The sequence below is a fragment of the Leucopleurus acutus genome (assembly GCF_964270905.1).
Source record: "Leucopleurus acutus genome assembly, chromosome: 21".
NCBI classification, from domain to species: Eukaryota; Metazoa; Chordata; class Mammalia; order Artiodactyla; family Delphinidae; genus Leucopleurus; species Leucopleurus acutus.
Window position 1 is genome coordinate 34893928 of NC_139163.1, and position 17034 is coordinate 34910961.

General features: G+C 47.6%; 1 protein-coding gene across 7 annotated transcripts in view; it reads left to right on the forward strand.

Moving 5' to 3' along the window:
• The window catches only part of PSD3 (pleckstrin and Sec7 domain containing 3), a gene marked incomplete at its 5' end in the record, with an annotated part of 582691 nt that extends 576152 nt beyond the window's left edge, over positions 1 to 6539 (forward strand). For all 7 annotated transcript variants that reach the window (XM_082863887.1, XM_082863881.1, XM_082863882.1 and 4 more), the window contains one exon: positions 28 to 6539. In XM_082863887.1, coding sequence (XP_082720013.1) covers positions 28 to 246 — 219 coding nt within the window. In that variant the 3' untranslated portion in view covers positions 247 to 6539. The remainder of the gene's footprint in view (positions 1 to 27) is intronic.
• Between the last annotated feature and the right edge of the window lie 10495 nt (positions 6540 to 17034).

Below are 17034 nucleotides of genomic sequence, written 5' to 3' on the forward strand. Positions count from 1 at the left end.
TGACCCCTCTTCTCTGACTCCCTGCAGAAAACCCGCTATGAGATGTATGTCCGCCTTCTGAAAGAGGGGGGCCTGGAGCTGCTGAGTAGCAGCGGTGGAGGGGGCGCCGCGGGCCTGAAGAAGTCGCACTCCAGCCCCTCGCTGAACCCAGATGCATCTCCGGTCACCGCCAAGGTCAAGAGAAACGTGTCGGAAAGGAAAGACCACCGACCTGAAACTCCAGGCATTAAGCAAAAAGTCACTTAGAATCCATCTGCGGCCAGGAAGTGCTGGTCGTGGAGCAAAATAGAGTTTTTCAAGATCTTTCTGGTGAATCCGTGAATATATTTAAAACAAAGTCTGTGACTAAATGGTGCATTAGTAACCTTTCCTATTGTATATTTTTGTTAGTTTCTGTACAGATTGTCTCTTTGCTCTTGATTTCTTTGCTTTGATGATTTCTGCTACCTGATAACTAATGCACCTTTTGTGAGGGGAGGGGATCATGATTTCAGAATGGATTATGTATCGCTTCTCCCTCAGGGTTCTCTCATTTGCACTCTGCTCAGTTGTTTTGTGTGTTCTCAAATCAGCTGTTAACACTTTTTATAAAGGTTAAAGATTTAATCCATTGTGAAACACTTAACTGGACAAACTTTGTAGTTTAGAAAATTCTAGCCAGAGTTAATATAAGCCTTTTCATGTGAAATCTTGCCCAGTCACAGAGGTAGAATCCAGCTCTCGCGCTCGCAGAAGTTCAGTTAAGAGTTACACTCACGGGAGGTGCCACTCCCCTGTGAGGCCTCATGCATCTGAGTGCTTAGTGTTGAGTCCGGCCCTGCTGGTGGGGGTAGAGGGGGGCAAGGACCTCAGGCCTGGGGAATTTAAGAAGCACGTTAGCTCGCTTGAAGTGTAGATTCCATTTCAGCCAAGCAAGGAAGGAGGAAGTGGCGTCTTTTGAAGGCTGAGGCAAGGTGGCCCCAAGTTCATTTTGTTTTCTAAAGGATGGTGGCAACAATGGACTCTTGGGGGCTGCAGCAGCGAGATGTGTTTTTGATCTGCAGGAAGTTGTTACCCCACTCCCACAGGGTCTAGACAAGGAATCCAGAGCCATCTGTGGTGGATACCCTGCCATCCGGGAATTAGGTTCTTTTATATATATAGGCATGGTGTTGTCTCCTGGTTGTAAGAATTTGGGGTCTTCCTAACAAAATAATATCAAAATGGAGCCCCTTTCATTCTTTCCTTAATAAAGCAAAATAAGGAAGGAAAAAGTTGTTTTTCCCTATAGTTGTTTGGCAATAGAATGTTGATTCTTTACAATAAATCTGAAAGGAATAAAATCTGAAGGAATTATGGCTGGAAAACTGAGGAATCTCCTGGTGACAAACACAGAGTCCCTTAGTCTGTTCTTGTCTCTGTCTCTGTGAAGCCGCTTCACCCTAAAATAAACCCTTGATTCTAAATCATTTCTTTGTATCTGCTCAGAGCAGTCATAAGCTTATTCCAGGGACAGTCCCTTTGAAATTCAGGGTGATAAACAGAACATTCTCTTACTGAGGAGAAGAAAGGAGTGAAAATTGAGCCCACTGTGAGTTAGAACTTTCTGATTTTGGAACCTGAAAACTCTGTGATCCTTAAACCTAGAATCTCCACAAGTTCAGAGTGAATGGAATCACTTCGAATGTTCTTTTCTCTCCCACAGAGATTTGCTCTTTTCTACTTGGTTTACTAGTTAAGGTGCTGTGTGACTAGAGGCTCAGGGACTCTGTGTGGGTAGCATGGCTCCAGGGAATTAGAGAAAACCTGCTCCTGAACCATGGTACTTTCTAGTGGTATTTTGTTCTGATGCACCAGCATTTATACAGGACTATTTATTAACATGCCCTTCCTTCAGCTGTAGAAATGCCCATACTTGCTGGTGCCCAGAAAGGAGAAACCCCTCCGTAAGGTTGTAGCTGCTTGCTTTGTGGTGTTTTTGCCACACATTTGAAAAACTCCCTCTAACCCTCTATCTTGTTTATTAGGTAAAGGCAGTGACTAAATTTGTTTCAAGACCTAGAAACAAACAGGGTAGTTACCAACATGGCCCATGTACCTGATTCTTTCTTTGTAGCTTCTGACTGAATCCAAGGTTTCTACAAGGGAATAGTCTTTCTTCCTAGAATCTGAATCATCAGTGTGTGTGCTTTCTGCCTAGATCTTTATCCTAAGCAGAGGCGAGAGAGGTACCTAGACCATATCATCTCTGAGCTTCAATAACTAAAGAAGAATCAACATCCCTGACTGGCTTGAATGTGTGTGCTCCCAGTATGTGTGTGTCTGTGTATGTCGAATGTCTCCGTGTGTGTCACTTAGAGTCTGTACCAGACATGGAATGGTACCTTGCTGCAGTGTTTAGACACTCGAGCAGCTCTGAAATGCCCAGTGAGCATCAGCACCACGACGGCGTTGTGCTCACTGTGTGACTCACTAATGTTATCTCCAAGAACTTCTGGATATGCTAATAGAGAGACAGATGAGAAGGGCACTTTTGAAGCTGTGGTATATACTGCATTCCCATAGTTTATCTTGAAAAACAACTGCAACGGTTATTTTGTGAGCCATGATCCCAGACTGCCATCGTTAGGGGATGGGCTGAGAACACCTCCCCCTGAGGCCTCTGGACTGTCTGGTGCCAGTGCTCCTTGCAGGCCAAGAGCTTATCCTGTAGGAGACAAGGCCCCTTCTGTGACAGGATCCTGAGAGCCTTGCCCATAGCCAACCAGGGTCTCCTTTGTGATCATTTCTTTCCCGTGGTGTCTAGTCAGGAGACATGACTGAAGACCTTCCCCTTCACAGTTCCTCCACGCCTGCCACCCAGTTCACGGTACAGGGGAGCCCCCTCCTTCCCTTCTGAAGGTACTGCCCCCCATCCCTCACCCATCCCTTAGTACCAGGAGCCTTGCGATCTCTCTCCATCTAATAAGTTATTATTCCTCTTTGCAGAAATACACCTAATATTAATTTTTAGTGTAGAAAATCTTGAGAGTCATCAAAATACCTTGATGACGGTCTTGTTGCCGAATTGTCCATAGAAGCAGCCGTGTGTGGAACCGGAACCAAAGTGTCTCAGAGTGTGTTCCCCCACCTCACATGTTGACATTTACAGGGAGGGGTCAGGATTTCCTTGTTAGCAATCGAAACCTAATTACTAGCATGCAAGAGTCTTTATTTTATTGCCAGCCATAGACATTATTTGAAGTATGCTTTTTACAGATATCATTTGCTGACTCTTAGTAATGCCTGATTAAACCAAGCAACACTTCTGCACATTTTAATTACCTCGTGTGGAGAGTCGTCTGGGGGACTGCAGTCCTGGACCATGTGAACCTTTTCTGTTGCTCTTGCGTAAAGAGGATGGAGAGCACCTGTGCAGGACCGTCTTTGCTTCTCCGGCTGTGATCCTCATTCCAAAGATGAGTGTTTCCTGGTCAGAAGTGACGTGAGGGAGTTAATTCTGGGAGAGAAAAATTGGCTGGCTCTCCAAGGCCAGTCTAGGGTTGGTCTCTTGTGTTTGTGTTTCACCCTGTGGCCAAAGCACAGAACCCCTGAGGCTGGAGAGGGGTTTACGTACCCAGCAGGGAAGGAGCCTCCTGCCAGCCCTGGCCTGTTGTCCTTCCAGCACAGAAAGAGCCGGGGAAGACATTCTTAGGTAGGGCAGGGCTTGCTTTGGCCTCGAGCGCACCTCTTCTCTGCCTTTATCCCTAATCATAGACAATTGGAAGAAAATTGACCTTAAAGAAGTTTCTCCATTGTCTTACTTTGAACACTTTCTTGGGTTTAGTTAGTGGTCACTGGAATTTGATTCTTTGGCATTTTTCCTTGTTAAGCTTTTTTAAGGCCAAGTTCACAGGGCATTCTCAGCCTTGTGGTCCAAAGCTCTGTAGTGTAGCTGTTGTGGACCGGGCCAAGGGTTCAGCAGGTGGGGAGCCACCTTCCTTAGCTGCAACAATGGAAAACCTCCTGATCCCTTCACTTTTCAGTTGTCAGAATTTTTGCAATTATAAGATTAGCGCTGTTAAACAGGAATCAAAGTGGCACCCAGGACTTGTTCACGGTAGAGCCTGGTTAATGACTAGTGTGACTTGGGCTTAACTAGCACCTGCTTTTCTCACGGAGCATCTGAGTTACTCTGACAGAAGATCAGCTTTTGTAAGGAGATGAGCCTCTGGGCCTTCCTGGTTCCAAAGCTTTCTGGCTGTCTCTTCTCCCAGGCCAACAGTCTGCCCCGGGCAACAGGTGTCTCCATTGGCCTTGGACATCTTATAGTACCAAGTTACCCAGAGGACTTCAGAGACCAGTAGCTCACACAGAATAACCCAACAGTGATGAAAGGTGCTTTGTCACCACTTCTGCTCTCTTCTCAGTGTCTCACTCTCAAAAGGAGGACCAAGGTCCAAAGCCATTGCCATTTTCCTTTTGTGCCCAGAGTACCCAAAGCCCGAGCGGGAAGCCTCTGCCTAGGACAGTGAGTGGCCAGTGCCTGCAGAGAGAATGTCTTCAGACAGAGAGTGCCAGTAAAGGTGTGAATCTGCATGACAGTCTGTGGACTTGACTGCAACAGCAAGAAAATACCGCAAGTTAAGTAGTTGTATATACAGTAGGTTTCCTTAGGTCTCTTTGGCTCATTCTTTGTAATTTACGTGTGTGTCTGTAGTGTTGCAGGCTTTTGGAGAATATTGATAGTATGTCAGGCATCCAAGAGTATGCCTTCTGTCACCTTCCAATGTCATAGTTGTGGGTATTTATAGTTGTATGTATCTATATTGTATCAACGTGTAGATTGTACATCAGTATATGGCATATGTACATCAAATTTATTTTTGTCCTTAACCAGTGTGATATGAAAAGCAAGTAAAAACCTCATAGGATTGAATATATAATGCAGTTTTTGAGAGTCTATACAGTGGTACTGTTTTATTAAACTTAAATTCAAATGATATTTTGATTAATTTTTTTAATGATAAGATTTTATGCTAGAAAATTTCGTCTGTGAGCTTTGAATCACCAGAGCAAAAATGGCTCTGAACTAACTTTGTTAAACTATTTCAGTGTACTGTGTACAATACCCGGGGTGGGGCTGTAGCTCATTATAATTTGAAATATACAGAAAGAAAGGGGAAAAAAAAAAAAAACACAGGCAGCCTGTGCAGTCTTAGCAACTTCAGTATTAAGAGCACTTAAACATAAAGTCAAACTGACAATTTGGGGCTTATTACAAAATGTGATGCTTTAAAGCACACGTTCTTTATTGTTGTAATTAGTCCAGAAAAATAGAGCTTTCAGAAGAATTAGCTCAGTGCCCAGCGTATCATTTATGTTCCTGTGTCAGTTTTACAGCAGCCCAAACCACCCTCCTAGCACTGCGTCCTCATCCTCTTCACCTTAAAGAACTATCGCCAGCCCTGCAGCAGATCAGGGCTTCCAGAGATCTGGGACTGCCCTCCAGGCCTGCGGTTGCACAAATTAGCATCTAGACACAGGTAAAAGAATTTTAGGACAGGCTATGGACCAGGTTAAAACTTTAGTATTTTTATACTTAGGTCTCTTTTCCGGCCTCTCCCCAAAGAAGAGCCACTGGCCTTAGTTGTCTGAGCTTACTGCCTATCTTAAAGTATATAAGTATTAGATAACTAGAGATTAAAACTTTATTAGCCAGCATGTTGGTATATTTAAAGCAAAACTGAGTGTGTGTGAGTGAGTGGTTGAGTGCAGTGTATTCGTCTATGCACACTGCCTGTCGTTCCTCGTGTCCAGTTCAGAGGGTGGGAGTCGTGGGCTGGGAGGCTCAGCTTCAGCTCCAGGCTGCAGTAGTAGTGGTGGTTACACTTGCGTTTATTTAATTAACTCTGCAGTCTCAAACCGTTTTTGCCAATGTATCCTATTTCCTAATCTGTTTTTGACCGCGCTGTGAGTTGGCTCTGTGGCTGCGCAGCAGGGTCTCTGTTCCACAAGAGTGTGTTTCCTTCTAAGAACTATAGTGATTTGCAAAAGCGTCCATTTGACTCAGATGCAAAAGCGTCCATTTGACTCAGAAATCATATACAAAAGGAATATCAAAATTTAAAAGTTTCACTTTGGGGCTTAATCATTTGAAATGTTTGGACTTTTAATATAAAGCCAAGTAACCATTTGGCATGGATAATAACGTCTCCTCTGCGGAGAGGATGCATGCTCATTGATTTTTAATGCCATTAGGACCCTTTCTTAAGCTGTAGGAACAAGAGTCAAAGTGAGGATGTGGGGAGTGTGTGAGCCGCTTGCCTTCCGCTGAGGGAGACGTGCTGTGGCCTGTCCTCCGCTCTGAGAGATCTGGCGCACGTGGAGCCTCGGCAGTGTGTACATGCACTTGCACACGTGTACACAGCGAGTGTCCTAAGTGACATAAACTTGAGACCCAGAGCGCCCGAGTGTTGCGAGAGGTGTGGACCGAGGTGACAGCGGCCCGCAGGCCCCTCCCGGGCGGGCAGGAGTTGGAGCCCCGCATCTGACCTTGAGATGCTGTGCGGGGAGGCGGGTGGCTGGCAGTTGGGGGACGCTCATCTCCTGTCCGGTGGACCTTCGCTCCCCGGCGTCCCGCAGTGGCTGGCGTGGCCATCGTCCCCAGTGGCGCTGCTGCTCGCTCTCTAGCTGGTTCCTTTGAGAAGGGAATACGGGGGGGGGGGGGGGGCACAGCCTTCCCCCTGCCAGGCTCCCCTCTGAGCTGGTGGTGGGGCTGGAAAGGGGAGGAGCCTGGCCACGATGGGTTTCCCTTCGCAGGGTGGAGGCTCAGCTTTCACGAATAGTGCTATAAAAATAAGCACCTTACTGTCAGTTCCTGAAAATGCTGGTTACTAGGGAGAATTTTGGAGTTTCCCTTACCATTTCCCCGAGCGCCCCCCGGGGAGCCCCAGGCACAAGCTCAGTTCAGGACCCACTGTGGGCCTGGGCTCCTGCTGGGACGCCCCCTCAGAGGCCGGCATGCACCTCTCTGCAAAGAGGGTTTCCTCCCAGCCTCCCTCCTCCTGGGCTCCTAGGAGCCCAGGGTTGGTCCATGTGCGCCTTCCCTGGCTGCAGGGATCCAGCTGTCCTCATTGGCTGACCCTGCTGAGGGTGACCGAGTCACTGCAGTGACGCTTGACAAAAGGTATTAAACAATTCTCAGACTGAAGACAAGACTGCGTATTTTGCCTTTGCAAGAAACAAGATGGCAGGTTGAACTATAACCGGGGATGGATGATCTCTTTGCCTTTGCACCTGGATTTCTGGAAATGGATAAGGTTTCGCTTCCGCGGAAGGGTCAAGGGACGCAGCCCGCTGCCGCGCGGTTCTCCCCAGGCCCCATGAGCCCTGCTGCGCAGAGGCCTGAGTGCCTCCGTGCATTCCTTCTCCCACCCCCGCCACCGGCTTCGGAGCCTGTTTCTAGAGCAGAAGTTGATGCAGTGAAGAGCTGGAACCGCAGCCTTGATTACTGTAGGGCAGGCAGAGGGCAGAGGTTTGTATCCTTTAATATAAAACAAGCTTTGAACTTTTCCAACCTATTAACTGGATTATGTTTACTGGGGTTCAAACTAATTGGCAGAGTGGGTCAGTCCCTTACCTTCAGAGCTTTCTCCACCAGTCACTTCAGTTTCATTGTAGTCCCGGTGCCATATGTCCCTGAAATCATGAAAGTAATTAGTGATAAAATAGCAGCCTTCTCCTTTTCAGTGGCCAGACTGTCAGCACTGGCAGACTTGGGTGAGCCCGTGGCACCAACTCCTTAGGAAACCTGTTCCTCCTCGCCCACCAGATTCGAGAAATGCTGTCTCCTAGAGAATCACGGTATTTATGGTGGTCATCTTTTGAATGGAACAGTAATTTATGTGGATACTGTTAAAGTGTTTAAAGAATATTTTGAAAATTAAGTTTACATTTTACGATCACTTTATTTTTTATTAAAATGGTTGTATATAAATATTACCCTATCTCACCGTTGTTGAAGGAAAGCTAACCGTGCAGACCAGTGAGTCACCTGATGTGTATAGAAGCTGTGATGTATAGAGTACATTTCTCTACTGTATAAATGCTCATGAATATAACTCTTCCTGTGTTTTTATAAGTTGGGGATAATTTGTTGTTTTACAACAACAAAATTTATTGCATTTAAATGGTTTTTATGTAATAGAAATCATGCAAAATAGTGAAGGATTTAAAATATGTATATGATATATGTAAATGTACAAACTTTAGAAAGAAATAAATCCAACAAATTTCAGTCATTTTGGGGAATGTTCTTATTTGTTTATTTATTAAGCAGCTGGTTTGAACCCCAATTAATTAACAACTAACACAACACAGTACATACACCCCCTCGCATAAAAAGCCAACCACAAGCCCCACAGTGAGAGTTGGCTGGGGAGGTGAGAAAGTCACATTGTCAACCCTGCCTCCCTCCGCTGGGCTCTGTGAACCTGTGTGTGCGAAGCCTGCTGCTGCCTTCGTCAGGGGCTCTGAGGGGGGAAGGATGAAGCTTTTTGAAGTAATTTCAAGAATCTACACGCATCCCACTCCAGCCTTCCCACCAAGGCAGAGGGGCCGAGGGGTGATTGTCGCCCTAACGTGCAGTGCTCACCCCTGCTCTGTGGAGCCTCGTGTGTGCATGTGGGTTCTCTTAACCTAACTTGATGCCCAAAATAACATGTTAACTTGGAAAATTAGAAAAATAAAATTCCACCCCAATCACTTAAGTTCTGCATATTGGAGATATTAGAGACCAAAACCCTGAGGAGTGACTCTCACAGGGATGGATGGATGGGGGGCAGAAGAGGGCCTGGGCTGCCACCAAAATCCCTCAAAGGTGAATCCCCTTATACAAATACTGAATCATGTCGCACACATGGAAGTAATATGTCATATGTCAGTTATACCTCGATTTTAGAAATTCAAAAACAAAACAAGCCATGAATCCTCACTGCCCAGTTGTCTGTCCTCTGGAGCTAGGAGTCTTCTGTATCTTGTCATATTGTTTGTTGCACAGTTAATAATATTAGAACGAAAGGAGCTAAAGAGATCATTTTTGAAAGATGACATTCATAAGAGAAAACTAAAACACAGAGAAAATTAATATACTATAATGAAAAAAGTAGCAAGTCTAAAAACATCTTGTCTCTAGACTAAGTCCCTTGCATACACTGTGGGATTTTCCGGTGAGACTGCTGAGTCACTGTCAGCTTTTATTGAGAGGCTGTCAGCAGCAGGAAATACCTCTCTCCTGTTAGAGAAGAGTGTGAATTCTGGATGCTGTGCACAGTGAGCTTGACTTTAACTCTGGTCGTGGCTTTAGCTTGAGGAAGCAGCGGTTCCTGGAAGCCAACATGGTTTCCCAAGAACAAACCATTTCAGACACATTCATTTTGAATTTTGTAAGATTAGGTAGATTAGAAAAATGCAGTAGGCAGAATATCTGAACCATATCATCAAAGAATTTAACAGGGTCTTTAATGAAATATGTCTGGGCAAAATGGAGAAGGCTGATCTGGACATTAGTACAGCTGGTGAGAGTGTCACCACTTGAACGGTGCTAATTAAAGGCACACGTCCACCTGGGCGATCCTGCTGTGAAGCTTGCCTTTTGGCCCCATCTGTTGAACATTTTAATTAATAACTTGACTAAAGCTACAAAAGGCGAGTTTATTAAAAATGTGTATGTCATAAAGCTGGGAAAGAATGATTATACTGAATGACAGAATCAGGATTTGAAAAAAATCTCATCAAGCAGGGAAATGGTGCAGATTAACAATGTAAACTGTAAGAGTGAAGATCTTACACTTCAGTTATTAAAAGAACAATTATCAAGGCCAAGGTAGGCCCTGGTGTTGCCTAGTGTAGCAAACACCTGGAAAAGAAAGTCTGCGGCCTCCATCCCAGCGAGCTGGGCGCCAGTGCCAAGGGTCCCAGGCACCCTGTGCCGGGACACAGTGCAGTTCCTAAGACACTGCCCTCCATCAGGCAGACGGCGCCTGCAGAACTTGCCCCGAAGCATGGGATGCGAACACAGGGGAGGGCGTAAAAGCAGCAGCCAGGATGGCAGAAATATGAACAGTGATGTGCAAGGAGAACCGGACACACATGAGCTGGAGACGGCCAGCCCATGACAGACCAGGGATGTTTAAATGAGTCGCGTGTAGGAGGGAAAGGAGAGCCATGCTGCAGCAACCTAAGGGGTGACTAGGATTGGTTAGTGGAACTTACAAGGAGAAACACAACAGTGAACCCAAGAGAGAGCTGTCCACTCAAAGCTGCCACGACAGACAGGTCCTCCGCCCACAGGCGAGTTGGGACGTGGGCTGGCACCGGGGCAGGGGCTGGGGGCAGGCACTGAGGACCCAGAAAAACTTGCTGCGGAGGTTGCGTTGTAGAAAACACGGTAAGGGATGCTATTACTCGGAATACCCGGCGCTCAGGTGCGCGGCACCCTGCTGACCCCTCCGCACCCGCCCCTCCTTCCATCTCCACGGGGCTGGGTGCCCGAGCACCGACGTCCCCCACTTCCAGGGGAGGAAAGCCTGCATCAGGCCCCATGTCTTCAGGTCCTCCGCGGCATTTTAACACCTCAGCAGCGTCCATCTCCACCTGCAGGAGGAACTGGCAGCAAACGGCCCGCGCTGGATCCAAACTCCCGGTCCCGCTGGGCACGTCTGACCGAACCGGTCTGGGGCGCGGCTGAGGCCCCGGGCTCACGCTCGCCCGACTGTGCCGCGCAGCCGGCTTGAGAACCGCCGCCCGCCGGCCCGGCCGCGCGTCCTTGGCCCCACGTGGACGCGCCCAGCCTCGGACCCTCCAGACCCGGGGAGGCGGAGGCCTGGGCGTCTTCCCCGCGCCCGGGGCTTGGCGCGCGCTGGGGCCTGGGAAGCCCTGCGGCCGTCCCGGAGGCTGAGCCCATGGGTGACGCTGTGCGCAAAGCTGGGACCTGAGGACTGCTGCTCCGGTCACTCGCAAGGCCACGGGCAGCCATCCGTCTGCTGCGTCGCCGGGCTCGGTGCAGTGCTGCCCTGTGCCCGCACCTCTCCCTGTCCCCACCGAGAAGGGAGGCCGGGCCACCACCCCCGCGTAGGGAAATGTCCGCTGGCGGCGCCGCGGTGGCAGCGGCCAGGGGGCCCCTCGTACGTGCACGTGAACCCGGAGCCCCGCTCACAGTTCTCTGCGCCCGCGGCCTCGCTCCCCTAAGGCCCCCAGACCCAGCCTGAGGCCCGCGGCCTGGCCTGACCCACGCTCCCTCTGTCAGTCCCCTTTCCCACCCTCGCTGTCAGGATACCCTGCCCCTCCTGCCCCGACTAGAGGTATTTCGACCTCAGCTATGACTGCATTCTGGCCCTGCCACCAACATCCCTGAGAGGGGTTTGTGGCCTGGAAGAGTGTGCGTCCGGGGGAATCTTCCCCCCAGCCCGCCAGGGGTGCGACTGCCGGATGGAATACAGGATGCCCAATTATATTTGAATCGCAGATAAATAACAATACTGATTGTAAGTATGTCCCATGCAGTATTTGGGACATACTTAGGCTGTAAAAGTATTCAAATAGAACCGAGCATCCTATATTTTATCCGGCTGCCCTACCGGGGGGGTCCCTCTGGGTAGAATTTCCTCATGGAATTTACCCTTTCTTGGCCCAGAAGAGGATCTTGCCAATATCTTTGAGTTAATCAGACTCGTGGAAGCTCATTCACGCTGACCAAGCTCACGAGGGATGGGAAGTGTAAAGCCAAGTGCCAGCGTGGCCTGGAACGCTGCTGTTGTGGAGACAGACGCTTTCTTGCTCAGGCACATCTGCAGTGGAGTCAGATTATAATCTGTGTTGCACTTAGCCCCTCAAGGGCGGAAAGCTGTACCTTGCTCAGCTGCGTGCCAGGTGCTGGCCATGTACCTGGCGGCCCGAGCAGCTGTTTAATAAATATATACACGTCTGATGGACTCAGAGAGGCAGCGGGTGCCATTAGGTGTTCTCGGCCAAGGCCTCCAGCCGAGATCATTTGCAGCACTTCTCCCCACTGAGGGGCCATGTCGCCAGCAAAACCACAGGGAACCACAGGGTCTGGGGTGGATGCTACCCTGGGCAGTGCTCAATGTACACGGCCTCACAAGACCTCTGTTCTTAAATGGTTAAGAACAGGGATTCTGGAGTCCAGAGGAGCTGCCTTTAACTCCCTACTCTGCCACTTACTGGCTGCGTGACCTTGAGAAAGTTACCTAACCTCTCTGTTCCTGTTTCCACAATTTAAGAATGTGAAGAATAATATAGTAACCAATTCATAGGCTTTTTATGAGGCTTAAATGGAACAATACATATAAAATACCTAGCCCATCATTTGGCCCTTAGCAAGCCCTGTAATAATAATAATAGATAATATTAACTAACATTACCTTACCTACAATATTAATTCCATTAATGATAATTGCCAGCTTGTTCATCCTGCTTCTGACCCAGGAAGAATTACGTTTTAGCATATATCTCGGCTCATCCACTATACGCTGATTTTGTAATGTAACTCTTAGAACAATTTTGCAGAAGTCTGCTTTGACAACCTCCAGCCTGCATGTAGAGATCATTTAGCACTTATGCTGTCTACTTGTGTTATGGTCTCAGTCCTCTAGAAAAGTGGCTACTGATGTGGTAGCCACTAATCACATGAGGCAATTTAAATTCAAGTTAAATGCAATTAGAAATTCTGTTTCTTAGTTGCATGACATACATGTCTCAACATTTCCATCATCTATTGGACAGCAGTACTCTAGATTCATATTAAGTTGAGATTTTCCACACATTCACATAGCACATGATATCGTATCAATGAAAACTCATTTACGGATCAAGACTCAGGCACACCAACCACCCAGACATGATTCATTCATCCAACAAGTATTTCTTGTTGCCAGTAATACCAACAAACAATACAGCCAAGCATTACTTGCACCTGTACATACAAGACACAATACTGCCGAATAGCTTCAGAGGAAAATTCCAGTAAAAATGATATAAAGTATAATAGGGATCTAATTGAAAGTTAAAAACTAATGAAACTTACTGGAAAAGAGTGTACGGTTTGACCCAATGAGCAAGTCTGTTCTGAATTTTTGTTTTGGCTTCTACCTTTGAAATCTGGATCTCGATTCCTCTCCTTGCTCCCCCAGAGCAAGGTGGGGATGACAGCCTGGGTCTCCTTCCTTCCTTTTGTCCCCTGGGAGACCTAGAAGCAGGGCTGCCCCCTGCTGGAAATGAAGACAATTCGCAGCCCCGTTGTGGAGTTTGCAACCCGAAGACGCTGGCTGTTGGGCAGTGTGATCTGTGGCTCGCCACTGTGTTTCCTGTTAGGTGACCCCACGATTCCCAAACAGGTTCTGCCCCCATAATGAGGGACATGCCCATGGACGGGGGTAGATGAAAGCTCAGATCTGGGAATTTTGGTTCTGCCTGAAAGCATCCTCAGCCCCCCTTCAAGGCAGCATATTCACCTCAAAGCCCAGCTCAATTCTAAAGCTAGTTGTACCCGCCTGGGAGTCCATTTTCCTGAGGGGAACTTTCAGTCTTGACTTTTGGGGCTCAGTAAGCTTGTTGGATAAAAATAATGGTTCTGGTAACAATGGTGAAAACTAGTACTTATTGGAAACAATCTGTGCTAAGCACTTGGATGTATTATTTCATTTAACCCTTACAAATGACTTGCCCCAGGTCACATGTAAGTGATGGAGCCAGGAAGTGAGCCCAAAGTTCCATGCCCAGAGCTGAGGCAGGAGATAGATGGGCTCCAGTCTAGACATTTACAACAGGCCTCCTGTCCACACTCCCCAGGGTGAGAAAAAGATGGGCTCCGGACATTCACTACCAGCCTCCTCTTTACATTTCCTGAGGCAAGAGACGAATGGGCTCCAGGCTACATATTTATGACCAGTCTCCTCTCTGCATTTCCAGATCTGCACTTTGATATAAGAAACAACAGGAATAGGGTAAATAACCGGACATTGGACACTTGTATGGCAGGAACAGAGAAGGGCTAAAACCTTCTGAAAGATCAAGAGGTCACACACTTCCCATCCTTGGAGCAAGGGAGACATTACACATACACAGGAAGTCTCCATGGGGTCAAAAAGGCAGGGGATGCCAGACCATAAAAAGTCTTGCTATTCTCCCTCCCAGACACCCTTGCGATGAAACCCATTTTGACTGAGGGGTGCGTGCGCACCTAGGGGAGGGTCCTGAGGCAGATTAGCCCGGGGGGACAAAACAATACGATTGGCCAAAAAGAAGACAAAGACCCAGAAGCCTGTCACCTTATAAAGGATTTAAACTTCCCAAAGGTGCAACTGTCGCAACTCTGTCGCTGAGTTCACACGTGCTTCTTTCTGCCTGTACTCTGAACGGTTTACTTTCCTCTATACCTTCTGGTTCCTTGTCAAATTCCTCTTTTCAAGGTAGACAAGGACTGGGGATTTAGATTCTAGACACTGCCCACCCTGGTCTAGTGGTTAAGATTCCTGGTTTCCACCCAGGCGACCAGGGTTCGATTCCCGGTCAGGGAGCTAAGGTCTTGCTTCCAGCCGCTGTTCACTGCAAGCTACCACTCACAGTTGGGTGCATCTGAAATCAGAGCCACAAGGCTAACTACCTGTATCAGACAGGGTCCAATCAGGAGAGAAACCGCACAGTAATTTCATCAGGGAGAATTTAACATTTAAAAATGACTAACTGTAACAGAGGATTGAAATAACACGTAAAAGGTAACGAAAGCACAAAAGAAAACAGGAGTTGCAGATGTAAGGTGCAGCAACTACCCCTAGGGCTGAGAAAGGGCACCCAGGGAGGAGTCCTTGTCTCCCCCAGGGCTGAAATCCAGACCTTAGGAAGATACAATACTGTGCCTCTGTGCCAGTGGACACTGCTGGATGTATGTCTCTAGAACATGCTAGACATCTGTCCTCTGGACGGCCAGGGAGAGCGTCTCATGGGGAAAACTGCCTGCCCAGGGGGATTTAGGAAGAAGCTGCTGCTCACTACGTGCTGTGACTGCTGTGCGCTGCAGGAGCCTGGCACTGACAGGCCACCCATCCTGCAGGAGCCGGGTGCATCCACTGCAGGAGCCAGGCTCGCAGAAACCGAGAGCTGGAGGAGATTCAGTCACCAGAAGGTGAGCACTGGGGCAGCGCGTGAGCAGGAGCCTGCGGAACAAGCCCATCAGATCCAGAAAGGAAAGCCCCGCCCTCTGGAATCTTTCTCCGGCACCTCCCCTGACAAAGCTTTGTGCCACCTGGCAAAGAAAGACATTTCAAGGACTCAGACCCGTTTGCACAGAGCAGGCGGTGAAGGTGAATTCAGACTGGAGACGAGCACGGATAGCTGGCTCACTGCTGAGTCGGAAACCATCTTCCCCGAGAGGAGCAACATGGCATGACGGCCAAGAGCTTGAGCTCGGAGGCCAGAGGGACCCAGGCCGACTCCTGCCTTCACTATTCACTGTTCCTGCTCTGTGGCTCTGAGCAGAGTACTTTTCTATGTGCTGATTCAGATTCTTCTTCCTCCCAGCATTTGTTTGCTTTGAAAACTTTTAAATCTTTGGAAATTTGAAAAATTAGCACAGTGAACACCTGCCACGTGATGGCTTCTCTGGAAGCAGAAGCCGAGACAGAGTTTGTCTGTGAGGTATTGATTAGGAATCAATACCTGTGGAGGAGGGAGGAGGACGAAGGGCAGGCAGAAGAGGAGCCCGCCCGTGGTGGAGCCTGACGCCTCCCTGTACACCCTGTGGAGCAAGCCCCACGCTGGGCCAAGTGGCTGGGCTTTGTACCCTAACCTCGCAGCACCAGGAAGAGCAGGGCCACTGGGGCCAAGGTGCGGGGGGGGGCTCCCTGCAGCCCGCAGGTCCTTCCTGGAGGAGATGTCAGTGGTCCACATCCGTGCTCCCAGATTCACCAAAGGCTAACATCTTGCCAAACTGCCTTTCTACCTTTCTCTCTATAACCACTCACTCATTCACACACACAACACTCACACTTTTTATTTTAGATGAACAGTTAGAAAGACGTTTTTTTCCCCAAGCCATTTGCAGACATCATGAAACATCACCCTTTAATACATCAGCATGCATCTCCCAAGGACAAGCACATCCTCCTACATAGCCCTGTACCATTACACTCAAGAAATATAACACTGATAAAATTATATTACCTGATATCTAGTCCATATTAACATTCCTCAGATGTCCCCAAAATATTTAAAGCTTTATATAATTTTTATAGAAAAATATTTACACATTTATAGCATTTTTTTTTCTTCTAGCCAGGATCAAAGGTCAAAGCAATTATATTTTCAGGTATTTATTCTGCCCTTTCCTCTCTCTCCTTCTAGGGTTGTGCTGATACATATGACGTACTTGACATTGCCCTCTAGTTCTCTGACTGTCTGCTCTGAGTTTTGGTTTAGTTTTGGCTTTTTACTCCTTTTTCCTTTGTGTTTTTGTTTGGGTATTTCTATTGATAACTTCAAGTTCACTGATTCTTTTCTTGGATGTCAGGTCTGTTTGATGAACCCTCTGAAGACTGTTCATCTCTGTAACTTTAGTTTTTATTTCTAGCACTTCCATTTGATTCTTAGAATTTCTATCTCTTTACTGAAATCTCATTTAATCTTACATATCGACCCCCCTTTTCCGTAGGGGCTTTAGCGTGATAGTTATCAGTATTTTAAATTTCTTGTCTGATAATTCCTACATCTGTGTCACATCTAGGATTGCTTCTGCTCATTGCTTTCCCTCCTAACAGTATGGTTTTTCTTCTGACCTTTTCTTATGTCTCAAATTTTTTGTTGTTGAAAGCCAGAAACCTTATGCAGGACTGTAGAAATTGAGGTAAATACTTTCTATGCCAGGAAATAGTCGTGCCTTTCTTTCTTCTAAGAGAAAGAAGCAGGTTGACCCAAGTCAGGGGTTGAGCTGGTTTGGGGTTTTGTGTTGCCGTGGCCCCAGGACACCACTGGCTTCCAATGCCTCCAACTCTGCCTTGTGGA